Below are 26,127 nucleotides of genomic sequence, written 5' to 3' on the forward strand. Positions count from 1 at the left end.
CGATGTTAAGTAATTTGCTCAGGGTGGTCCACCAGTAAGTAACAGGGTCAGGATTCAAATCCAGGCCCCTCAGACCCCAAAGCCCATGCTCTTGCCAAGGTTAACTTAGCCCTTTGCCTCCGGGGCTGATCAAGCCTGCCCCTAGGCTGCCTCCAAGTGCAAGTGCATGTGTGCTCAGCAGGGTCTGTCCCATTGCGACCCCGTGATCTGTAGCCCACCAGGCTCCTCTGCCCATGGGATTCTCTAGGCAAGAGTACTGGAGCGGGTTGCCATTTCCTCCTCCAGGGGATCTTCCCCATTGGCAGGCAAACTCTTTATCACGGTGGAGCCAGTCGGAGCCGAAGCTTGGGAATCCCTCCATCGCCCAACTCTCAGCCTGGTCAGCCGTGCCGTCCTGCACCAGGGCAGTGAGCCGGGCCTGACTTCCCCCAGACAGGGGGAAGCCAGGAGTCTGCTTAACGAAGGGAGCTCAGAGAGAGCAGTGATGGAGCAGGCGGCTGAGCACAGCTCCCGGGAGAGCATGTCCTGTCTGCCACGGTAGCAGACATGTGCCTCAGCACGGGCGGAGGCGACGGCGACTGCTAGAAACAGCACTTCCTGGCAGAGGGTGGGAGGGAGAGAGGCAATGGGGGCACGTGCAATCGGAGCACGTCCAGGCTCTTTCTTTGCACATTTCCCCATGGTACTGAAGGGAAGGGGGTGCGGTGTGGACCCGAAAGGTACCCAAAGCACGGTTGCTGTGGTCCCCCACCAGGACCGTCACCACCACGGTGAGCTTGTAGGAGACGCACAGTTGGGTGACCCCAGAGCTGTGTGGATTAGAGTCTGCACTGTCAAGCCCCCGAGAGACTCGTATACATATTAGAGGTTCAGAGCCCCAGCACAGAGGCAGAGAAAATGAGAGAAAGTGAAAGTGTTGGTCATTCAGTCATGTCCAACTCTTTGCAAGTTCATGGACTGTAGCCCACCAGGCTCCTCTGTCCATGGAGTTCTCCGGGCAAGAATGGGTTGCCATTTCCTTCTCCAGGGGATCTTCCCAACTCAGGGATGGAACCTGGGTCTCCTGCATTGCAGGCAGATTCTTTACCGTCTGAGCCACCGGGGAAGCCCTAAACACTAGAGTTTCAGAGTCTAGGTGCAGTGGCAGAACAAATAGCCCCTTTTCAGTTCTTTCCTATGCCCACACCTCTATCTCCCCTCGCTGCACCGGAGTGTGGTTTTTACACCCTTTGGCCTGGAGAGGGCGCCTCTCAACTGCTCCCGGGTGAGAGGAAACCGGCCCGCCCCTCCCTGGCAGAGTTGACCTTGCACTGCTGAGATGCATCTGTACAACAGGTACTGCCAGCTGCTCCTTGCCAGCACCGTGCTCCACGTGGAAGGCACAGCCCTCCACCCACGTGGAGGAGACAGCCAAGACCCAGACAGTTAAGGTCGTGGCAAACGGTGCAGGGCAAGCATGGTGTCATGCCAGTGACAGGGGGACAGGGTGTAGAGGGCGTTCCTTGAGATGAGTGTGCAAGGAAGGCTTTTCTGAAGAGGTGACACTTATGCTGACACTTGAAGGATACAAGCATGGCTGTGCAAAGCCTAGAGGATGAGGGTTAGAGGTAGAAATAATAGCAAGGCAGAGGAAAGGAACTGGCTTCCGGGGTTTGAGGAACAGAAAACAGGCCAGTGTGGCTGGAACAGGGAGGATCGCGGGGAGGAGGGGAGGGGAGCAGGTCAGAGGTTCAGGCAAAAGTGAAAGCTGCTAGGTCACAGTGAGAAGTCAGAGTTTAGGATCCGACCCTCAGATGACAAGTGATCGGAACCTCTTCAGTGAGGGAGTTGTAGGGCCTGATGGAAGAGTTTGAAAGGACACTCTGGCTGTTGTGTGGAGCAAGCGACAGTGGCGTGACAAGGTGGGGGGTGGTGTAATGCTCTGATAGGGTGTAATATGGAGGTGGAAAGAAGCGGTCCCCTCGGGACATCTCCTGGAAGTAAAACCCAGCAGGCCTTGTGGACAGGTGGCTGTGGAAGGAAGGAGAGACAGTGGCCGAGACTCAGTCCTTGGTCTGAGCGATCGGGTGGGTGGCGGTGGCAGGTACTGAGACAGGGAAGGTTTTAGAGGGCTGAGAGGATGGATCTGGACCAAAGGGCTTAGTGCCAGACATGTGTGAAACACCCACTAGACATTAGCACAGGGGCCCCAGCGCTTCCATACGAGTCTGGAGCCAAAGGCAAAATCAGTGGGGAGAGGTGCTTCTGGGGGCTCAGAGGTGATGGTGCCCAGAGAGCAAAAGTGTGGTAAATTATTCCGGATTAACCGAGTCTAAACAGACATGACAACTAAATGTAACACTTGGATCTGAGATCAAAAAGAAAAGCTATAAATACATCGGGAAGAAACTTTACTGGTGGTCCAGTGGCTTAGACTCCACGTTCCCAATGCAGGGGGCCTGGGTTCGACCCCTGGTCAGGGAACTAGATCCCACGTGCCACAGTGGAGATCAAAGATCCTGGGTGCCACAACTAACACCCGGCACAGCCAAACAAATTAAAAAAGAAGCAGCAGCCTTCATCGCAAGAAAAAAAATAAACATGGAGTTTCCGTTAGACACCCACGGCTGATGGCTGTGTTGTGGTTATGGAGGAGGGTCTGAGGGAGGGTCAAGTGTTTAAGGATGAAGTGTCATAATGTCCGCGACTAGCTCTCAAAGAGACAAGCCCCCCACCAGGCCCCCAAAAGTGTGTGCACAGAGACACGCAAAGATGCGGAGAAGGAAAACTGCCAACATGCTCACAATTGGTGAATGCAGGGCGCCAGACCTATGGGTTTTCACTGTGCTGTTCGCTCACAACTTCGCTGAAAGTGGGAGAACAGGCGTGTCTGCGGGGTCTCTGTGAAGTCAGTGTGATCGGCCCTCTGTTCTCGCATCTTCTGTGGGGTGCCCTGAGCTCTCAGAGGTTTTCAAAACTGGGTCACAGATGAAGAACTCTTGCAATGAGAAACCCTTTATATGAGATTCTTGTTTCGGCTCTGACACATGGAGCCCTGCCCTGCTCCCCGTGGGTCCTCGCAGGCCTCTCTGCGGGAAAGCAGTCACGGCTCACTGGCCACCAAGAATGTTCGCTGCCCGGGGCCTGAGCACCCAGGCAACCCAGTTCTATGGGAGACGGATACCTCCCGCCAGGGCCCTGTGGTCCCGAACCACTCTCCCCAGAGGATACTTTCAGGAGGAGCATGTGAGAAGGGCAGCCGGCACCTGAACACCGGCGCTGTGCCAGGCACTGGACATTTTCAAGGTGTAAGACTCTTCTCCCTACCCCCCGCTCCCCAGCCCCTGCATTCCATTCTCAGGGAAAGTATTGATGTGAACTGGTGAGAATCCAGGATGCTGTACGGGTCACGGCCTCATGGAATCCCCTGAGGAGCTTTAGATAGTGCTGACGCCTGGGTCCCACCCCAAGAGGTTCTGGGTCCATTGGTCTGAGGGACAGCTGGGCATCTGGACTCGTAAAAGCTTCCAGGGAATTCTAATATGCTGCGACATCGAGACTTCCTGCCGTAGATCCTTGGTTTTCAGCGTCAGGTGTGCATTCTAATTACTTGGGGAGCGTTTACAAACAGATGAGGGGACCCCTCCCCAGACTAAATGAATTAGAATCTCTGGAGAAGGGACCTAGGTATTAGTATGTTTTGAAAGCAATCTGCATGACCCCAGGTGTGGCTGGTGGTCAAGAATCCTCCTGCCAATGCAGGTTTGATCCCTGGGTGGGGAAGATCCCCTGGAGGAGGAAATGGCAACCCACTCCAGTATTCTTGCCTGGAGAATCCCATGGACAGAGGAGCCTGGCAGGCTACAGTCCACGGGGTTGCAAAGAGTCTGACATGACTGGGCAGGCATGCAATGCATGACTCCAGCCTGAAGCCTGGCTTAAGAACTGTTTGTTTAGGCGGTGCTTTCTGAGAACTAGCACCCATCCTGATGTGACTGTATGCGTGAACTAACGTCTGTCCTTAAGTGATTGTGTATATGTGTGTTTTCCCAGTTACCTGTGTCAAAAATTTACTTAACTCATCAGTGAGGGAACCAGCAGGCTCTGCTTCAAAGGAGATCAGGAGAGATCAAAGTATGTATAGTCAATGAAAGAAACGATGCTGAGGGGACTTCCTGATGGTCTAGTGGCTAAGAGCCTGCGCTCCCAAGGCAGGGGTCATGGGTTCGATCCCTAGTCAGGGAACTAGATCCCACAAGCTGCAAGTAAGTGTTTGCATGGCGCAACTAAAGATCGCACATGCCACAATGAAGATAGGAGATCCCCCGTGCCGCAACTAAGACCTAATGCAGCCAAATGAAGAAACTGAATGTGTATATATTTAATATATATCATATATCATAACATATAACAAATATATTTTATATGTAATACAAACACATATATTTTATATGTAATGTTTATATGTATAAATAAATATATATTTAATATATAACATAAAAATATATACATTTCAAAGAAAGGATGCTGAGAGATGGCCAATTTAGTTATGAACCTGGCTAATATCCTACAGGATAGTAAAACCAAACCTTTCCCCTTCTGCTCAGCTTTAAAAACACAGGATGTATGGGATCTAATTAAAATTAAAAGCTTCTGCACAACAAAGGAAACTATAAGCAAGGTGAAAAGACAGCCTTCTGAATGGGAGAAAATAATAGCAAATGAAGCAACTGACAAACAACTAATCTCAAAAATATACAAGCAACTTATGCAACTCAATTCCAGAAAAATAAACGACCCAATCAAAAAATGGGCCAAAGAACTAAATAGACATTTCTCCAAAGAAGACATACGGATGGCTAACAAACACAGGAAAAGATGCTCAACATCACTCGTTATTAGAGAAATGCAAATCAAGACCACAATGAGGTACCACTTCACACCAGTCAGAATGGCTGTGATCCAAAAATCTGCAAGCAATAAATGCTGGAGAGGGTGTGGAGAAAAGGGAACCCTCCTACACTGTTGGTGGGAATGCAAACTAGTACAGCCACTTTGGAGAACAGTGTGGAGATTCCTTAAAAAATTGCAAATAGAACTACCTTATGACCCAGCAATCCCACTGCTGGGCATACACACCGAGGAAACCAGAATTGAAAGAGACACATGTACCCCAATGTTCATCGCAGCACTGTTTATAATAGCCAGGACATGGAAACAACCTAGATGTCCATCAGCAAATGAATGGATAAGAAAGCTGTGGTACATATACACAATGGAGTATTACTCAGCCATTGAAAAGAATACATTTGAATCCGTTCTGATGAGATGGATGAAACTGGAGCCGATTATACAGAGTGAAGTAAGCCAGAAAGAAAAACACCAATACAGTATACTAACACATATATATGGAATTTAGAAAGATGGCAATGATGACCCTGTATGCAAGACAGCAAAAAAGACACAGATGTGTCTAACGGACTTTTGGACTCAGAGGGAGAGGGTGGGATGATTTGGGAAAATGGCATTGTAACATGTATACTATCATGTAAGAATTGAATTGCCAGTCTATGTCCAACACAGGATACAGCATGCTTGGGGCTGGTAAATGGTGATGACCCAGAGAGATATTATGGGGAGGGAGATGGGGTGGGGTTCATGTTTGGGAACGCATGTACACCCGTGGTGCATTCATGTCAACGTATGGCAAAACCAATACAGTATTGTAAAGTAAAATTAAGTAAAAATAAAAATTAAAAAAAAATAACAAAAAAATAAAAAAATAAAAACACAGGATGTAAGTGGTCACTCTCTCAAGTTTGCTCACACTCTAACTCAGTGAATCTAAGTTCTAAAAGCAGACGTAAACTTGAGCATTAAGACCTGAGTAGGCAGGAGGTGGAGGCTTCCCTGGTGGCTCAGATGGTAAAGAATCTGCCTGCAAAGTGGGAGACCCAGGTTTGATCCCTGGGTTGGGAAGATCCCCTGGAGAAGGGAATGGCTTCCCACTCCAGTGTTCTTGCCTGGAGAATTCCATGGACACAGGAGCCTGGAGGGCTACACCCCATGGAGTCGCAAAGAGTCACACACGACTGAGTGGCTGAGCATGCATGCAGGCAGGCAGGAGACGGAGTTCAAGATGTCCGGGAAGGCAGCCTTTCTAGGGTAGGGATGGTCAGGGCAGAAGATGGGGGACAGACGTCCAGGACAGACCAGGCAACAAGCAGTAAAGGTCATCAACATCGCCTCTTCTTTGGCCCCAGCCGCCTTTGGGTTAATCAGAATTTAGTTTCTTCTCAAAGATATGACTCAAGGATCTTTTTATTCTTAGAGAAATTCTCGGGCTTGGGATAAGTAAATTATTCTTTCCTTTGGAAGGAGGAAGGTGTTGAAACAGAAAGCACACACACACACTGGGGCCGTATATAAGCAGAGAGGATCAAACAAGGCCCCTCCCTGAGCTAGGAAGCAGCCGCCCCCCCTCTCCTTTCCAGTGTGAGCACGGTGCCACCACCCACACCTTCAGCAGCACCGCTGAGTCACAGCGCTGTTTGTCAGGAAAGGTATTTTTAGAATTTAAAAGTACCGTTGTTGCCAGTGGTTTTAGAAATGCTTGCTTCAGAATGGATGAAATTAAGCAATGGTGGACTTGGACCTTCGAGCCTGACCCACCCCCAGTTTAGAAGAGAAGCTCAGGGCAGATATTTAAAAACTGTGTGGGCAAGACTGAAGTTTGGGGACTTCCTCGGTGGTCCAGTGGCTCAGACTCCATGTTCCCAACGCCAGGGGCCTTGGTTTGATCCCTGGTCGGGGAACTAGATCCTGCATGTGGCAACTAAGATCAAAGATCCCCCATGCCGCAAATAAGACCTGGCACGACCAAATAAATAAATATTAAAAAAGGAAAAAAGACAAGTTTGGCAAAGCTCCTTCTGATTATGAGCCAGTTTGGGCTCAGGCTGAAGACCTGATTCCCAGCAAACCCCAGTCTGTTTTGCCCTCCAGGGACCCCGTAAGCATAACTCCTAAGAACTTCTCGCCTGTGGTGAAGTGGCCAGGAGAGGGGCTGAGATCAAAAAGGAAAATTGGATCCTGATCTTACCATAGACATCAACGTTCACTCTGTGAATCAAAGCTTTAAATATAAAAACCAAACACATAAAAAAAATGAAACAGAGGAGTGTCACAGCCTTGGGTAGGAAAGCTAAGTATTACACCAAAGGCGGAAGCCACAGCGGAAAAGATTAATGAGTTGGCTATAAAAATCTTTCAAATTTGCTCTCATAAACAAAGTTAAAAATAAATGACAAGCTGAAAAAATACTTGTGATGTATGTCCAAAAGTTAATATTTCTAGTTCTTTTAAAGCAATGGAAATGAATATATCCACAGAAGCGAGGGTGAACAATGTGGGCTGCCAGTTAATGAAAAAAAGAACTCCTGGTGACGGATAAAGGCAATATAAGAGGTTCAACCATATTATGATTCAAAAGAGCAATCCTAATTTTAGCCTCTCAAATGAGAAAGATCTGAGAAAGCAGAACAGCCAGTATCCAAGGGTAGGAGGAATCTGACACAATCCTGAAGAAAGCTTAATTGACACAACTTTTCTGGAAAGGAGTTTGACAGATGTATGAGAAATTCTAGGATTTGCATCTTTTGGATGAAACAGTTTCCACCTATCAGACTTTATTTTAAAGACGGGTAAACGGGGCCCCCTGATGGGTCGGTTGTAAAGAATCCGCCTGCTGATGCAGGAGACGCGGGTTCGATCCCAGGTCTGGGAAGGTCCCACATGCCGCAGAGCAATTAATCCTGTGTGCCACAACTGTTGAGCCTGTGCTCTAGAGCCCAGGAACTGCAGCTACTGAAGCCCACGTGTCCTACAGCCCGAGCTCTGCAACAAGAGAACCCACCACAAGGAGGAGCCCTTGAGTCGCAACTAGAGAGCTGCTCCCACTCACAACTCGAGAAAAGCGTGTGTGACGACGAAGACCGCGCACCGCCAAAGATACACAAACAAATAAAGACATAACATAAACCTTTTCTGTAAAGGGCAGGTAGTGAATATTTCAGGCCCTGTGGCAGCCACTCAACTCCGCACTGTGGTGGGAAAGCAGCCAAACAAGCGAGCAGATGATGGGTGTGGCCGTGTGCCAATAAAACTTTATTTACACAAGCAGGCTGCTAGACTTGGCCCATGGGAAATGTAGTTTGGCAACCTTTGTCCTTCTCTAAAACAATGGGGAACAGTTTAGCTACAAGAAAGATTATATAATGATTATAACAGGAAGCCCGCTGGTAGTTTAGCTGGTAAAGAATCCGCCTGCAATGCAGGAGACCAGGGTTTGATCCCTGGGTCAGGAAGATCCCCTGGAGAAGGGAATGACAGCCCACTCTAGTATTCTTGCCTGGAGAACTCCATGGAGAGAGGAGCCGGGAGGGCTACAGTTTATGGGGTTGCAAAGAACTGGACACAACTGAAGGACTAACACTTTCATATACATACATATATATAAATGTATATATATTTAAAACCAATAATAAGGAACTGGTAAATAAATTTGATTGTCTTCTTGCAATGAAATATGTAACCATTTAAATTTATGCAGAAAAAAAGAATATAACTGCATTGTTATATAGATTAAGCAGACTAGAAAATGGCTTGTAAATGAGCTAGTAAATATTTGTAAATGAAAGCAAAAGAGTTTAGTAAGGTTGTTATGACAAGTTTAACATTCAAAACCAAGAGGTCTCCTAGACATTTAGCCATAACCAATTAGAAAATATCACGGCAAAAAGATTCTACATGTAACAGAAACAGAAACTTCAAAACAGAGTCACCCTATGAAGAAATGTGCAAAGCCTATTTGAGAAAATTGTAACATTTTCCTGAATGACATAAAAATGAAGAGATATACTATGTTGTTGGATGAGAGAATTCAAGATTGGAAAAAAAAAACACAAAAATAACAGTTCCCTTCCATTGATGTACAAATTTCAAACAAAATCTCTAGTGGGATTTAAAATGAATTTTGACCAAAAAAAAAAAAAAAGAGTATTCTGGAAGAGAAAATATACAAGAATAATAAGAAACATTTTAAACAGAGAATGATAGAGGGCTTCCGTTGTGGTCAGTGGTTAAGAATCCGTCTTGCAATGCAGGAGACACTGGTTCAATCCCTGGTCCTGGAAGATCCACATGCCGAGGGGCCACTGAACCTGTGGGCCACAACTAGTTAGCCTGCGCTCTGGAGTCTGAGAACCGCAACTACTGCACCCACACGCCACAGCGACTGAAGCCCGTTCCCCTGAAGCCCGCGCTCTGCAGCAACACAAGCCTTCGGACTGCAGCTGGAGGGTAGCCCTCCACTTGCTGAAACTAGGAAAAGCTGCACACAGCAACGAAGACTCAGCACAGCCAGAAATAAATACATGTTTGTTTTTAAATGATCGGGACTTCCCTGGTGGTCCAGTGGCTAAGATTCCACACTCCCAAGGTAGGGGACCCAGGTTGGATCCCTGGTCAGGGAACTCGATCCCACATGCCACAACAGAGCCTGAAGATCCCGAATCCTCCAACTAAGACCTGGCGCAGCCAAATAAATAAATATATATTTAAAAAAAAAAAAAAAGAATGAGGAGGAAGCCTTTCTCTATCAGATACTACACCATAAAGCAAGAGTAACTGAAGCTGTGGTTTCGGCTTAGAAATAGGGAGATAAATAGATCGACACAAATAGACCAGAGTCCAGAAAGAGACCCACGTTATACAGAGATTTAGCTCACAATAAAGGGGTGAAGTTTCAAATAAGTGGAGAAAGAGGGGCTATTCCACAGTAGCGGTGTGAACAACCGGCAACGTTAGGAAAATGCCATATATTATCCTTCACCATAAACAGCGACACAGATAGAAGCGAGAGTGAGTTTTCCACCAGCAGAGAGAAAAAAGGGCTGGTGGGATGCAGAAGCCACCTACCCAGATGGACTCGCACTGTCTGGACAGCAGGCCCAGAGCCTCTGTGGTGATAGGCAACGGTGGGGGGAGTTTGAGGGACCTGGAAGAGGGGTGAGTGGGGCCAGGCGTCCTAAGGATGCAGGCTTTGTGCCAGTTTACCAACCAGCACGATGGGGGGAAGGCTAGGAGGGCAGCCTCTCGTGGTCCCACCACCCTGTGGCATCATCGTCACCCACACGTGGTCCCAAAGCCCTCCTCCCGGAGAGGCACCTGGGAAGCCCAAGTAACCATCCAGGCGCGCTCTGGCTTGGCTGGTCTCGAGCTGACCCCTAGGGGACACGAGGGACACAGCAGGGCGCTGAGGGGGCAGGACTGCAGGATGAGGACAGGCCCCGGTTCGGCCCCCTCGGCCCCTCCCAACCTGAGGAGCCGTGGTCTCGCCCTTCCTGGCCTTCAGCCGAATGGACCCCACAGCTGCCCAGATGGTGCAGGGGCCTGAGCTCCTGCAGGAAGGGCTTCAGTCACATCACAGAGCCTCCAGGACTTTAGCCAGGCTCCTCACGGAGTTCGCCAGGCCTTCTCAACCCCTCCCTGTGGGAGCCCACCAGCCCACCGGCTTTGCACTGTCCCCCTCCCCTCCCAGTACCCAGAACCCCATGGTGAGGAACAGAGCCTCAGTCACGGACGCTGCCCCCCAGGCTGCGCAGCGCATGTAGTGATCAACGGCCACCTTGCTGGGCTCCGGCCACCAGAGCCCCCTGTAAGGGCCAGACCTACATGAGGGGCAGAAAAGAGTTCACAGGACGGGCTTATACCTAAAGTCCCGAGAGAGGCGCTGTGGGAGTGTTAGGGTTGCTGAGATTCCACTGACCTGGTCTCTCCGCTCTTCTGTAACCCCCAGATTCTATAAAACAACAATGCTGCTTGAAAAAGAGGAGCACCCTCTTGGAGGCCAGCTGCTCCAGGCCCACCTCTCCCCTCTTCTCCACCTGCCAGTGTGGACGGCCTAGCGTGGAGGCCAAGAAAGCAAGCAGCCCGTGGCTGCAGGAACGGGGCCGGCCCTGGGGCGGCCGGCTGGCGGCTCACACGCAGTCTGTATTTTGACGTGGTGTGAAACACTATCCAAGGTAAAGATGTGGACCTCAGCCTGTTTCTCATACCAATCTCCAAGACACTGCACGCGGAGGGAAGGGGATTCTCTTGTATTAGCAGCCAGTTTTCTCACTGAATCACCAGAAGGGTATGGCGAGCTCTGCTTCACAACTGCAGGAAATGAGGCTCAGAGAGGTGGATGGTAACATGCCTGGGTCTGCAGGCTAGTCAGCGGCCAAAATGGGGTGTGGACCCAGTTTTGAATGGCCTTACAGCGCACCTCCTCGCCTTGCTTCCTGTTCAATCAACGAGGGGCTCACTCCCCAGAGCTCCAGGACACTACATGTCTGTCCTGCTTTTAGGGTCCTCTGCCCAAATACATCCTCACCCCATATCCACTGGCCCTCCCAAGGCAGGCCTGGAGCCCTCAACTCTTGGCCTCTGTGGCTCCTCGAGTCAATTCGCTTCACTCCTCCCTGCGGACCCCTGTTTTGGGCACACCACCCTGGGGTCCAACCACCTGAGCCCTGCCTTGGAGGTCCTGGACTACACCTGGTCTCCTCCACCTCTGAGCCTTGGCCTTCTCTAACACCATTTTGCTGGGCAGTTTCTGGGCATTATGGCCCTGTCAACTGAAAAATATACACACAACCTAAAAGCTGAGAACTAGGTTTTATTCGGCGATTTACTTAAGCCTGAGAGCCTCTCAGAAGCTCTGCTGGACTGTTCCTAAGAGGTAATGAGGAGCCAGGATACATAGGAGTCTTGCAAAACCATGGGGTCAGAATGTCAAAATATTACTATCAATTGAAGAAAAACATGTATCTCAAGTTAATGAGTTTAGCGCTTGTCTATGTATGGGAAGAAGCAAGAGTCTGGACTCACTGAAATCATTGTTTTGATATTCACCTTAGCTATTTAGGGGCTTCCCTGGTGGCTTAGACGGTAAAGAATCTGCCTGCAATGCAGGAGATCCAGTTTGATCCCTGGGTCGGGAAGATCCCCTGGAGAAGGGCATGGCAACCCACTCCTTTGTCCATGGAAAATCCCATGGACAGAGGAGCCTGGTGGGCTACAGTCCATGGGGTCGCAGAGTCGGACACGACTGAGTGACTAACACTGTCAAATTCACTTTAGCTATCTATGGCCAGGACCCTGCTTTCTCCGTTCTGAATCCCCTCAGGGCGCATTGCTTGGAGAGGGGGGCAAAGGCTGCAGTAGCTGATGGTGTGATGGCCACAACATCCTTTGCTACTGATACAGCAGGCAGCATTCTTTGTCCACAGTCCCCCTCCCCCATTTCTAAGCCTGACCCACCCATTCAGCTGGATCCCAAGAGGTGCGCCACTGGCCAAAGTGACCGACCTCTGGGGTCCCGAGCCTCCTACAGTTACAGAAAATACTCCTGTATTGCGGGTCCAGGTGAAGCACCAACCAGAGGATGGAGCAGAGGTTCTGGAGCCACCGTGGATGGGAAACCACGATAATCGTCTCCCAGTTCCAGGAGTCTCAGCCAGAGGGACCCTCCAGACTGTCAGTTCAGGCATGGTGACCTGTGTTACCTGTAAGATTCAGCTGCAAGTATTTGGGGAAATGATCGAAGTTCAGCAATAAGCAGACCATTAGGTGATGATGAGAGTAAGACAGCGCCTTGGGGACTGGTGGTCCTCGTCCTGCTTCTTAGAACAGAGCTCCTAAAACCCTTGGAACCTTCTGAGTGACTCTTGTCATTTATTAGGAGCCCCTTTCAACCTGTCCTGAGTTCATGCTAATGAGGCAGGGCCCCCAGTGAGCCTCAGGATGGGGCTGGTCACCAGAAAGACAAAAGCAGGTGATTCGGAAGTTGGGATCTTCAGCTCCACACACCCCCAACTGCAGGAGGTGAGAGGACTGGAGATGGGGACATAAAAACTCTGGAGCAATGAGACTTGGGGCTTCTGGGTTGGTGACACACTGCCCTGGAGAGGCCCTGCTCCGCCCCCCATACCTCGCCCCACGCATCTTTTGTGAACGTGTCCTTATAAGAGAGCAATAATCATAAATACAGTGTCTTCCTGAGTTCTGTAAGTTGTTTTACTGAAGGGGGTTGTGGGAACCCCTGCGGTTGCAGCCAGCCCAGCTGAAGTGCAGGGATCCTTTGCGGCTGCCCACAACTGGGATGGTTTGGTGGAACAGAGGTGCTGGCCCTGGGGCCTGCACTAACTCTGGGCAGTTAGTCTCAGAGTTGAACTGAGTTGCTGGACACCCAGCTGGTGTCAGAGAAAAGAGAGACACTGTCACCCTGCCTGCTGTTGACCACCGGCTGACACTTGCCCTCTGGGACTCAGCTTCTCCTTGGAGCATAGAGCCGGGTGAAGGTGCCCCGTGAGGGCCCCCAGCTCCCCTACCCTCTGCTGTGGCTTGTGTTGTTCCAATTTCAAAATCTGTTTCTTGATTTTGAAGCCAAAGGGCCCTCAGAGGGGGCTCTGGTGTCTTCCTGACACCAAAAACGTGAAGCAAAGGCAAGAAGACCAAGCGGGGCCAGGTGGGCAGCTGGAGGCTCCCCCTCCCCTCCCCACAGCCACCTTCTTACCTGCTCCACACAGTCTGGGATCTCAGGTGCACAGGGCAGCGTCCCGGCACTCTCCACGGACAGCACGTCCTTCAGCAGCTCCTCACACCCTGTGAATGGACAGACAGACAGCGGAGGGTCAGGGCTTGAGCCCAGCCCAGCAGCTTTGCTCCTGATGAGTGAGCCTTGGATGGGTAGGGCTGCCAGGAGGCAGATGACCCAAGTCTCCAAGAGACCAGCTGATATTCAAAGGCAGAGAGATGGGGCATCCAGTTTGTAGAGAAGCCAGGCCAGGGCTGCGTGGAGAGAGGCGAGACAGGCTCTTGCCCTCCAGATGTTCTCCACTGGGACTAACCTCAATAGGGAACACACAGAAGAGAGACTCCCGAATATGGAGGGCAAGCCACAGGTGATAGACCTCACCTTTCATGGCGAACACCCCTCGGCAAAAGTCCTTGAAGTTGATTCTCCCCAGGTCGTTGGGATCCAAATACTTCACAAGTTTTTCCACCTGTGGGAAGGAAGGAGGGACAGGCATGAGGCCCCCAGGATGCCCCAGAGCTGGGGTGAGGCTGGCCAGGGGAGAGGGCTTGTCACCTGAGCCAAGGGGACACCAGTGGTCCTCTCCTAGCCCTCACTCCCTCAGTGGGGTCAGTGCCCGCCCCAGACCGTGGGGGGCCCACTTTATTCTGAGGTGGACGGACAGGATGAGTGAGGAAAAGCAAATCCATTCCCGCAGTGCTCAGAACCCGGATTTGTTTGGGTGGAGCTTCCATCTCTAAGTTATTTCTGCAAAGACTGGCATGTGGAAAACGAATGCTCTGGAGCCCCCTGCAATTACGGGGATGTGCCCAGTGGGCTCTGGAAGATGAGTGGCAAGGGAAGACCCTACATGGAAAAGCACCCCTCCTCCATCTCCAAGCTTGCTGACCAGGCTTCACCCAGTGTGCGTCTGGGGGAAAAGGGTGGGCAGAAGTACGTTCTGTTTCTGTAACCTCCCCACCACTGAACCTGGCACCCAGCGGGCCCTCAGGAAAGGCCAGAAGAATCCCAGGGAAGGAGGAAGGTGGCTTCCTACCAGCTCCCATCCTGGCCGTTGGCGCCTCAGCACTGCAGCTGTCCTCCAGCCCCGCCCTATCACTCAGGCAGCCTCTGACACTGCCAGGCAGTGACGTGGTTTCTGAGAATAGCGATGCCCAGGTGCCACCTGCAGGGCTGTGGAGAGCCCCCCCACCCTCCCGGCCTGTGCCCCACCTCCTTTCCTCCTGCCCTCTCGTCAGTGGCAATGTAGGGGGGCTATGAATGCAGGGATGGGCTGGGGCTCCTGGTGTTCACCCCCACAATCCCCTCCAAGGTTGGGAGCTATGCTTTAATTATCTCTGATGAGGGGCAAGGTCAGAGTCACCCCGGAGTGTTGAATGGCTGATGTGGAGGTTGATCTCAACCTCAGATCCACAGGGAGGCAGGCTGTGGATTCTGTAGCCGATGGGTGGAGTCCCTGACTCCCCCAGGCTGGGAGACACTGGGGGAGAGGGGCAGGCTGTCCATCCCCCTGCCTCCGGGGAAAGCCAGCCTGGAGCAGAGGTGCCAGGGTCCTTGATGACAGGCAGATAGATGAGGATCCCTGCAAAGTCCCTGGAACGCCCCTGAGCTGTGGGCCCAGGACTCCCACAGGGTCTTCAAAGAGGGAAGGTCTCAGAACACAGTGGGTGTGAATCAGCTGGCACACCAACTGCTGTACAGTCGTTTGGTTTTTTTAATTTTTTTTTTTAATGTAAGTTGTCTTTAAGTTTAATCAGTCTCTTCTCCAGGGGATCTTTTTGACCCAGGGATCAAACCCGGGTTTCCTGCATTGAGGGCAGATTCTTACTGTCTGAGCCATCGGGGAAGCCCAGGAGAAAATGGCTTATTTTAATTGTACAGCCCTTTAAAACCAGACAGAGCTCAGCAAGGGCTTGCCATAAACTCTGGCAGACTAGCCTCATCTGATCCTTACAACCACCTTAATAGTAGCTGCTGTTATAGTCTCCCATTATTGCTGAGGAAACTGAAACTCTGACATTTACAGAGGCTAACACATTGAGACAGTTTCTGTAGTGGGAACTCCTCCTTGACCCCAGGGCCCGCTGACCCTGCGCTTCCCAGAGGTGGCTCTTGCCAGGCTGTCTGCACCAAAACGTTCTTTCGCTCTCCTGGCCGCTTATGTGTGGAAGGAGTTTTAGCTTCTACGGCTGGACTCCCCTCACCTAGATCACCAAGCGTGTCAGCCTTCCTGGATATGACAGGCTTTTCCCAGTACCCCTGGGTGTGTGTGGTGGGGGATTCAGCTGGCCCAGCCCTTGATTTTACAGATGAGGAAGCCAAGGTCCAGGGATGGAGAGGGGCTTGCTCAAGGCCACATGGTGAGTATGGTATATAACCACCCATATGTGGTCTTTGGGCTTCCCAGGCGGCACTAGGGGTAAAGAACCCACCTGCCAGTGCAGGAGACTAAGAGGTGCGGGTTCAATCCCTGGGTCAGGAAGATGCCCTGGAGGAGGGCATGGCAACCCACTCCAGTATTCTTGCCAGGAGAATCCCATGGACAGGGGAACCCGCTAAGGTATAGTCCATGGGGTTGCAGAATCAGACTGAAGCAACTTAGCACGCACACATGGTCTTTGCGGTGAACCGGGACCCCAGTTCATAACCTGTATGGGGCGCACACACCCTGCATGGCTGGGTTGCACTGCCCTGTGGGCTCCCAGGTGGGAGGGGTGGGCACTCTGGGCCTGGCAGGGGCTACAGGAGCAGCTGTTGTTGCTGGCGCGCACACAGCTGGGCCGCGGAGCTGGCTGCCAGGGGAGCAATCAGTTTCCCTGGCAGCAAAATATTGATCCTCCTTTTTCGGGCCACCCAATTACCAGGCTTCCCCTTCTATTTCTGTTGCCTTTCTCTTCAGGCTGATTTTCTCCTCCACTCATTCCTCCCCGGGTCATAGCTCTTCTATCTTAGGCCAGACGATGTTTGGAGTATCACTGCTGCTGCCCTCTGATTGATCATCAGCCAGATTGCCCTGAGCCTGAGCCCAGCCACCCACGCCTCCCCAATTTGGACATCTGCAAGCCAGACAGACTCAGGCAAGCTATTATCTGAACAAGGGAGATAAGCTGGCTCAGTCTGCAGTTCTAATAAATGTTAGCGATTGAATTATTAATCAAACAAATGCTTAGTAACTCCTCTCTGATGCCAGGCCAGCTCTGAGCACTGTATACATATGAACTCATGGAAGACTTACAACCACTTCAGAAGAAGATGCTATTATTATTCCCATTGTTCAGGGGAGGACACTGAGGCTCAGGAAGGCTCATCCAGGGTCAAGGTCACACAGCTAGTAAGAGGTAGAGCTGGGATTTGAACACAGGCTGCCTGGCCCCAGAGTTCATGCTCTTACCCAGTAATAACTATTATTTCTACGAATACAGTGATACTCACTATTATTATCACAAGTGTGGGGCTTTCTCTGACCAGAGAAAAGATAAATCTGTATTCTCCTCTGATTTTGGCCATGCCATGCAGCTTGTGGGGCCTTAGTTACCTGACCAGGGATCAAACCCATGGCCCATGATAGTGAAAGTGCTGAGACTTAGCCAGAGAATTCCCAATTCTACTCTCTTTTCACCTAGAAAAATTGGGTCCAGAGAACCTTTGTTTAAGAATTTGAAATATTTAGGGAATTCCCTGGCAGTCCAGTGGAATCCTAAAAGGACTCCACACTTTCACTGCTGTGGGCCTGGGTTCAATCTTTGGTTAGGGAACTGAGATCCCACAAGCCCGTGACATGGCCAAAAAAAATGTTTTTTTGAATGTTTAAAGGATGTGAAATACTAGATAACAGTATTTCAAATGGAGAAGGCAATGGCACCTCACTCCAATGTTCTTGCCTGGAAAATCCCATGGATGGAGGAGCCTGGTGGGCTGCAGTTCACGGGGTCACTAAGAGTCAGACACGACTGAGCAACTTCACTTTCACTTTTCACTTTCATGCATTGGAGAAGGAAATGGCAACCCACTCCAGTGTTCTTGCCTGGAGAATCCCAGGGACGGGGGAGCCTGGTGGGCTGCCGTCTATGGGGTTGCACAGAGTCAGACACGACTGAAGCGACTTAGCAAGCAGCAGTAGCAGTATTTCAAATGTTGACTTGCTAAAGCACAAGTCTCCAACTAACATCCTAAATGCAGCCTGTAGACAAATTTAAATATTTAAAATGAAATGCCAAGATCCAAAAGGCTTCTGGTTCAGGTTAAGATGGAGTCAGAAGCTCTACACTCTCGTCTCTTGCACTGGTTCTAACTAAAAACTCTGGACAGAATATACATAAAGCAACTATCCAAGGACTCTGAAAAGTAAATCACAGCAGACAACTTGGGAGAAAAATTAAAACTAGACATAAACAACAAAATAAAAACCAAAAACAAGTCAAACATCTTGAAGTAAGATGAACAGTGTTAAGTCCCCTGATTTACTTTTTCTCACACGTTTTCTAGCCTAGGCTCAGGTAGCTCAACCCTAGAACTGCACAGCAGGTGTGAACAGAAAAAGCTCTAAAAGAAACTCTGTTTATATATATATATATATATATATATATATATATGTTATTTTTTTAAGAAAAATTTTTGTTTCTTATCTTTTTCTTAATTTACAAAGAAACTCTCTTTTGGATAAGAGGTCAGGAAAGGGGACCCTTTTGGAATAGATAAAGGGGGACAAATGCTGTGTTTCTTTTTAATGTGGATCACTTTTAAAGTCTATTGAATTTTTCACAATATTGCTTATGTCTTATGTTTTGGGTTTTTTGGCTGCAAGGCATGTAGGATCTTAGCTCCTTAACCAGGATTCAAACTCACACCCCCTGCATTGGAAGGCTGAGTCTTAACCACAGGCCCACCAGGGAAGACTGCATGTTTGTTTCTAAGCCCTCTCCCGAGCCCTCCCCCACGGCAAGGCCCAGTCTCAGAGGTGAGTGCGAGCAGCCAGGCAGGCACCTAAAACTCAGAGAGGAGGAAAATCTTTCCCTGAAGAAGGAGAAACTTGGAAAATTGGGGAAACGGTCAACATGGGCAAGGGGGATTCCTGTTACTCGGTCCTCTCTTGTTTTTCCTCTCCCCACTGCGACCTGCAGGTGGACCAGTCCTGGGAGACGTCAAAGGACCAGGAAAAAGGGGCTCCTGGGAGCTTGGGGTTTGGGGAGGTGGGGATCACAGAGAAGACAGAGTTGGAGATTATGATCCGATAAGATGTGCTTGAAGTCCTGGGCCCATTCCTGAGCTGCAGGTACATGGAACTAACCCAAAAGAGTATGCCAAATGCTTTGAGAACAGAACTACAGTGCAGACAGTGAACAGTCTGGCCCCAGGAGAGTGTACATTTGAGGAGGATCCAAATAGCACTTCAGAGTCTTTGAGAACTGAATTGACTACTCAGAGGGCAGGTTGGGATCTGAGGCTTCAACCTAACTGGGTTGATTTTCTGATTAAACAAACAAACAAAAATCAGTACTCTTCAGAGTATTTTTTAGGGGTTCCCAGGTGGCTCAGTGGTAAAGAATCCACCTGCTGATGCAGGAGACACAGGAGATGAGGGTTTGATCCCCAGATGGGGAAGATCCCCTGGAGAAGGAAATGGCAACCCACTCCAGTATTCTTGCCTGGGAAATCCCATGGGCAGAGGAACCTGGAAGGCTATAGTCCAGAAAGAGTTGGATAGGACTGAGCAAAAGAGTTGGACAGGACTGAGCTACTAGGCATGCAGCAGGAGTATTATTAACAGGACCCAGAGTCTCATAATATTCAGAATGTCCAGGACACAGTCCAAAATTACTCAAAATGCAGAGAGACAGGAAAAGCTTAGCAAGGCACAAGAGAAAAGATAATAAACACCAACCCCAAGGTGACCCAGATATTATCATTAGTAGACAGAGTCTTTAAAGCAATTATTGTAACTGTATTCCATGAAGGAAGGGTGAGCATTCTTGAAACAAGTGAAAATAAAGAAATTCTCAGAAGAAAAATAGAAACTATGAAAAAGAACTGAATGGAAATTTTGGAATGGAAAAATAAAGTAACTGAAACATGAAAAATTCATTGGATGGGATTGGAAGCAGCATGGAGATGACAGAAAAAACAGCTGGTGTGCATATAATACTGTATGATCTGCGGTTAGTTGAATCTATGGATGCAGAACCACAAATACTGAGGAACCTTGGATAACAGAGGGCCAACTTAGGGACTTGAGCATCCAAGTTTTTTTGGATCCATGTGGGTCCTAGAACCAATTCCCAGATACTGAGAGACCATTGTTTAAAGATGGAATATGTCATTATACATTTGTGAAGCCCACAGAATATGCAACCTATACTTATATATTATTTATTTTTATATACATTGATTAATTATTTACATGGCCACAACCGAGTGGAGCTTATCCATCAAGGCTAGTTCAATATTTGACCATTAATTGATGAAATCTAAAGCTGACCGAAGAAGAAAGATCACACGATCACCTCAGTGGATGAGACAAAGCAACACAAATTCAACATCCATTCACGATAAAAACTCTCGGCCAGCTCAGAACAGAACGGAACGTCCTTATCCTAGAGAAATAAAAACTTATGTTCACACACAAAACACTGCACACAAATGTGTCTAGCAGCATTACACACATTGCCAAAACACGGGAACATGTCAAATATCCTCTGACAGTGAATGGGTAAACAAATTCTTCTGTAATAAAAAGGAACAATTGATAACAGATGGAGGACTCTCAAACGCCTTTACTCTGCAAAAGATACCAGTCTCAAAAGGTTACAAATGGCGATTCCAGCGCTGTGGAAAAGGCAAACCGATCAAGACAGAGAACAGGTCGGTGGTTGTCAAGGGGAGGGAGGAGGAGACAGTTTAAACGCAAAGGGGCGGCACCAGGGAATGTAGGGGGAGGTGAACTGTTTTGTACCCTGACTGCGGTGCTGGTTATAGGAATCCATGCAGATGTTAAAACTCATGGAATCATGTCCCCTCCCCCACAAAAAGTGAAATTTATTATTTGTAAAGCTAACTTTGTGTGTGTGTGGCCATGCCCCTGCAACATGCAGAGTCTTAATTCCATGACCAGGGATGGAACCCGAGCCCCTTGCACTGGAAGTGTAGAATCTTAACCACTGGACCATCAGGGAAGTCGCTCTGAAAATTTCTTTTTAAATCAAGGACACTGCACACACAGAGTGGGATATCTGGCTTTTCTTAAAGATTTGGGAACATTGGGCTTATGCTTCCCCACAGCAATAGTGGGCCCCCATTGAGTTACAACATACCCTCCCTCTCTTTTTAATATTTATTCTTATTTATTTGGCTGCGCTGAGTCTTAGGGGCGACATGCGGGATCTTTGATCTTTGTGGAGGCATCTGGGTCTTTAATTGTGGCATGTGGGATCTAGTTCCCTGACCAGGGATCGAACCTGGTCCCTCGCCTTAGGAGTCTTAGCCACTGGGCCCCAGGGAAGTCCTAGAGCACACTCTTTTAGACAGGCCTCTGCTCTCCTCCCAGTTTGCCATGGTAACCCCTAAAGTCCAAGTTCTCCATCCTCCCAGGCTGCTCCCTTCCTGAAACCGGGGGCATCTGAGTGGCAGGTCCTGCTACCCTAGGTGGACACTTGGCTTAGCTGAGCCCCTGAAGTTTTCTGCACCGGCTTAGCTGAGCCCCTGAAGTTTTCTGCACCATCGAAGGGAGTTCCAGGGCTGGGCTTGAAGTTGGATGGAGTTGAAACTCCCGAGCATAAAAAAGCAGCTGCAAAGTCAGGTGGGCAGTCAAGCGGGGAGGCTCAGGCCCCTGGAGGATCCTGGGCTGGGCCAGGATGTGCTGTCAGCTCTGATGGGAGACCACCGCTGGGAGTTGTGCTCCCCACCGCCAGCCTCGTCTGCCTTCTGAGTGCTTCTGGGGAGAAGACCCCCAGAGGCGGTGAGGCAGCTGCGGAGAGCTCCAGAGAGAGGGACAGCTGGGGTCAGGAACATGGCTCGGGGCATCCTGAATCCAGGACTGGCTGGACAGTTTTCCGCTGGGAGACGCTGGTGGGGAAAGGTGTGGCGGGCAGCCAAGGGAGCAGCGGAGAGAGGGGGTACCAGCCAAGGCTAGAGTTCTGGGGTGAGGGAGGCCACGAGGGCAAATGGGAAGCCGAGTGTCGTCACGGATGAGGCCAGGAAGAGAGGGAACAGGGTCTGAAGAAGGGCTTGGAAGCCACGCCCAGGAGGCGGTACTTTATCCCCAGTGTCACAGACCTAGAGTGACAGTCACAAGTCCCAAAGTCCCCCGCTGAAGAGCACTGCCTAGGTGTCGGGTGTTATTTCGAGCATTTCACACATCTCACTGCTTCCAGTCCTCCCGAGAGACAGAGCTGGGTCACTCCCATCTTATTCCCACCACCCCAGGGGATCCTGGCCTTCCCTCGGGCCTCAGGAGCACACGCTCAGGACTGCTTGTTTATCCACTTTCCCAGCAGCCCAGCTGCCTGCCATCAGGGCACACAATGGGGCCCTGTACTCTGGAGCCCCCACCCCCAGCCCAAAGGACAGAGGGCACAGAGGCTGGGGGAGGGGGCAGCCACCAGCCCTCTCTGTTAATTCTCAGCAGGGAGCGGAGAGGAGGGGAGTCAGGCCGAGCCAGCTGGAGATGAGGGAGGGATTCCCAAGGGGTCCTGTCAGGTCCTGCACCCCTGGCTCCGCTGGGGACCACCCCCAGCCTCTGGAAGCCTGCTCTCCTCCCTGGGAAGGGCTGTCCTGTGGAGTCAGTCAGACACGCTGACTGGGCCACAGGTGGGTGGGCAAGTGCGCCTTGTAGGAGTCAGGAGCTGGGGGCTCAGGGTCAGCTTTGTTATTTGTGGGGCCAGTGCAGGTGGAAACGTTAAGACCCTTCGTTTACATTTTTATTTGGAATTTCAAGATAGTGACTGCAGAGCACTGAGCCCCGTGTGACTGCCCAAGTCACATGCCAGGAGGGTAGGCTCCAAGCATTTTTGCGAGTCTCAGGTTCGCTGTGCTTTCTTGGCCCTCAGTCCCGTGCTAACTCTGCCATCAGGGACCTCACAGAGTGGTCTTGGGGAGACCCCTCCCTCTCTGGGCCTCAGTTTCCCCATCTGGAAAATGAATTGAAGCCACTGATGCCATTAGCATTGAGGGTCTCTTCCACTCTGATGTCCGTAGGATTCTAATGTTTTTCCCAGGAAGTCCATGGTTGGAGGGGGAAGGAGTTAGGCAGATAAAGAGAAGAAAATCAGAAGAAATAGATGGAGTAAAGAGCCAGTAGCAAATGTCTTCATCTAACACAGCTTCACTAGGGACCCAGTAAATAAATGGCATGGGGACCCTGAAGTGTGACCCTGGGGGCTTATTCAACCTGACTCTTTCACTTCCTTTCTTCTATAAAGTCAAGAAATGAGAACAAGGACCTAAGCAGATCTTGCTGGTCACCTCCATGTTGCCCCTCCTCTACCCGCTCCCCTTTGGGCAGCCCTGATGTGGCTGAGATGGCTGCCCACCTCTCCTGGACCAGGTGTCTTGGGAAACCTCAACTCCAGGGCATGAGTCCTGACTGGACCAAGCTAGACAGGTGGGCTCAGCCCCCTTGCCAGTGATTGGTTTAAGCAAAAGCATGTTGTACACTTCCGACCAATGAGACACGAGGAAACCCCCGTAGGAGGCTTCTGGGAGAGGTTTTCCTTGATGATGGGGAAAAAGAAAAAACTCACAGGAAGTGCTCCCCCGACTTCTTGCCTCTTGGAGAGAGGACACACCCTGGGCCTAACTGGGGGAGCTGATGGAATGAGGTTAGGTGCGGGACGATGCCTCTGAGCCCCTGAAGGTGCCAGCCCTGGAGCTGCCCTACCTTGGGCCCACGTGCTAGGATGAAAAATACATTTTCTCAGCATTTAAGCCACTTTGCATTGGTTTCTGGTTCTTACAGCTGGATGCGCGTGTGTGCGTGTGTGTAGGGGGCTGACAGATGAAGGACGCTCTCCTCTGGATGCTCCAGGAGTTAAAGGGAGGTGCGGGAGGGTGGCTGTGTGAGAAAAGGTGCTCAGTGCACAACAGAGAAAGGAACGGGGTTGGGGTGCCTCGGGCCAGGTGGCCTGCAGGGCAATCACATGGTACCCAGGCCACCGCCTCCAGGGCTAGGGACGCCTTCCATTATGAGACCCCGGCGGGTCCCAGTGTCACCACCCGGCCCCTCATTCACAGCCTGGACACTCCTGACCAGAATCCCTCAGGCCACCCAAGAGGGCTTTGTTCGGTGTCTGAATAGGAACGAAAGGGACAGAAGCCGGGTGGTCTCTGAGGTGAACTGGCCTGTGCATCCATCTGTCCCCCTGTCCAGTCCCTCAGCAAACGTCTCCTCAGCCAGACTGCCCGGGGCGGGGGCGGTGGGGGGGAACAGACCAGCTCCCAGGAAGCTCCCAGGAAAAGGACAGCTGTCCGGTTGTATTTCTCAGTGAAATAAAATAAAAATAGCCTAGGGAACAGCAACCAGGTGTGTAGATGGCTGTTAACACTGCCACATGCCCAGGGGCAGTAGGAGGTCCTCCTACTGTGTGACCAAGCTGTGTGACCAGCTATGTGACCAAGAGTGACTGGCTCAACCTCTCGGAGCAATAACGTGTGCCTCATGAGGTGTTAGGATTTAAAAGGAAAGACCCAGAGCTTAGCCTGGAACCTGGCACAGAGCAAACTCCAGATAAATGGGCGTGTTCCAGGCACTCAGTGCCCGGAGGCTGGTCACGAAGCTGGGACACAGGTTGTCTCCATCTGCTGGGATAGCGGTCCTTTCGCCTCTTCTTTCTACATTCTTGACTTGGTTGAATTTTTTAAATGGATTGGATCATTTTTTTTAACTCAGAGCGGGGGACAAAAAGCTTGTTTTATTCTTTTAAAAAATTACTCACAGTATTGTGGAGTTAGAAAAGAACAGAATTCACCATGCATGCATGCTCAGTCGTGCCCGACTCTTTGCGACCCCATGGACTGTAGCTCACCAGGCTCCTCTGTCCATGGGATTCTCCAGGCAAGAATACTGGAGTGGGTTGCCATGCCCTCCTCCAGGGGATCTTCCCAACCCAGGGATCGAACCCAGGTCTCCCGCCTGTGGATTCTTTACCATCTGAGCCAACAGGGAAGCCCATACTGCTATACTACTACCCAAATCTCCAGCAGTGGGAGCCAAGTGGAAACAGAGGGCTTAGAGGAGGTGGTGGTTATGCTGGACCCTAAAAGACGGCAGAGTTGAACACGACAGCTGGATAGGGGATGGTGATGGGGGAGCTGCACGAGCAAAGGCAGGGAGGAGGAAGAAGGCAGCCAGGCCAAGGAGGGGCCTGAAGGACTTGGGGAACCATCAGCTGCCCTGTGTGGCTGGAGGGCAGGCAGATAATAAGTGGGAGAGGGGAACAGGGCTGGGACCCATCAGACTCTCCCCTTTAGAAGAGGGCCGGCGAAGCAGGTTTGGGGTTTGGGAAGGAGCCCAGAGTTCACAGGGCAGCGTGGAGGGAGATGGGAGGCCTGCAGACCAGAGCCACGTAGGGGAAGGAGAGAGAGGTCTAGAGGGAAGAGCTTAAAGGCCAGGGGCCCGGCTTGCTGGATTTGGGCAGGGAGGAGGTGTGCAGACTCGCAGGCCCCATCTCAGGGCTCTGGGTGGATGATGGCGACAGTCCCTGGGAGGTCCCCGAGAAGGAGGAGGAGTTTGGGGTGAGGAGCCTGAGGCTCACTGGGAGGACTTCAGCGGCTGGGGATGACTTTCCAGGGTCTTTTCCTGACCACAAATCCAGATCCCGGGGCACTCAGCCACAGGTCTCCCTGCCAAGCCCAGTGGACGCCGAGAATAGAGTCCCCTCCACTTCTAACTAGTGACGCTGACCTGTCTCCAAGGGTGGCGGGGCAGCCCTGACTCCTCTCCATGGTGGCAGATGTAGGGAACATGTCTGGGATGAGGGACGGGGGTGGCCACCCGCACAAAGGGGAAGGCTGTGGCTTGAGGGCTTCAGAGACCAGGACTCAGAGAGGCTCGCAGGTCTGGGCAGAGGGCCCTATGGGTGCCCTCCCTCAGTCGGCCCGTGCCCGGCATGGGCAGGTCCAGCACCAGCCGTGTGCGAAGAAGAGATGCAAGCACAGACCTGACCTCTTGTGGGATGGAAAAGATGCAGGAAATCCCCTCCCCAGGCCTGGGACTTCAGGGTGCCTGCGACACACCTGCGGCTTGTTTCAATGCAGGTTGAGATCAGGGAGGCTTGGGGCCAGGCTTGAGAGTCCACATCTCTGACCAGCTCCTGGGAGACGCGCTACCATGGGCACTCGGACTGGTGAGGTTTTAGGTGACTTCTCAGGATCCTTTCAGGATTGGGAGGGAGGGGTCCAAGAGCGAGGCCAGTCTGTGTGTGCCACTTGGGACTCTGGGGTGCCAGCACCGGGAGGAAGACCAGGGGTGGGCCTGAGGGCAGGAGGGTGGTGAGGCCAAGACTATCCCGCCCCTG

The 26,127-nt window shown here is 50.9% G+C and overlaps 1 protein-coding gene across 1 annotated transcript in view; it reads right to left on the reverse strand.

The window, feature by feature from the left end:
* The window catches only part of RAB11FIP4 (RAB11 family interacting protein 4), a 103,757-nt gene that overhangs the window by 61,256 nt on the left and 16,374 nt on the right, over nt 1-26,127 (reverse strand). Inside the window, exons 2-3 of the mRNA XM_068978427.1 lie at nt 14,003-14,090; nt 13,601-13,689 (exon numbers count right to left, since the gene is read on the reverse strand). Coding sequence (XP_068834528.1) covers nt 13,601-13,689; nt 14,003-14,090 — 177 coding nt within the window. The remainder of the gene's footprint in view (nt 1-13,600; nt 13,690-14,002; nt 14,091-26,127) is intronic.

Source organism: Capricornis sumatraensis, chromosome 8 (genome assembly GCF_032405125.1).
Source record: "Capricornis sumatraensis isolate serow.1 chromosome 8, serow.2, whole genome shotgun sequence".
Lineage (NCBI taxonomy): Eukaryota > Metazoa > Chordata > Mammalia > Artiodactyla > Bovidae > Capricornis > Capricornis sumatraensis.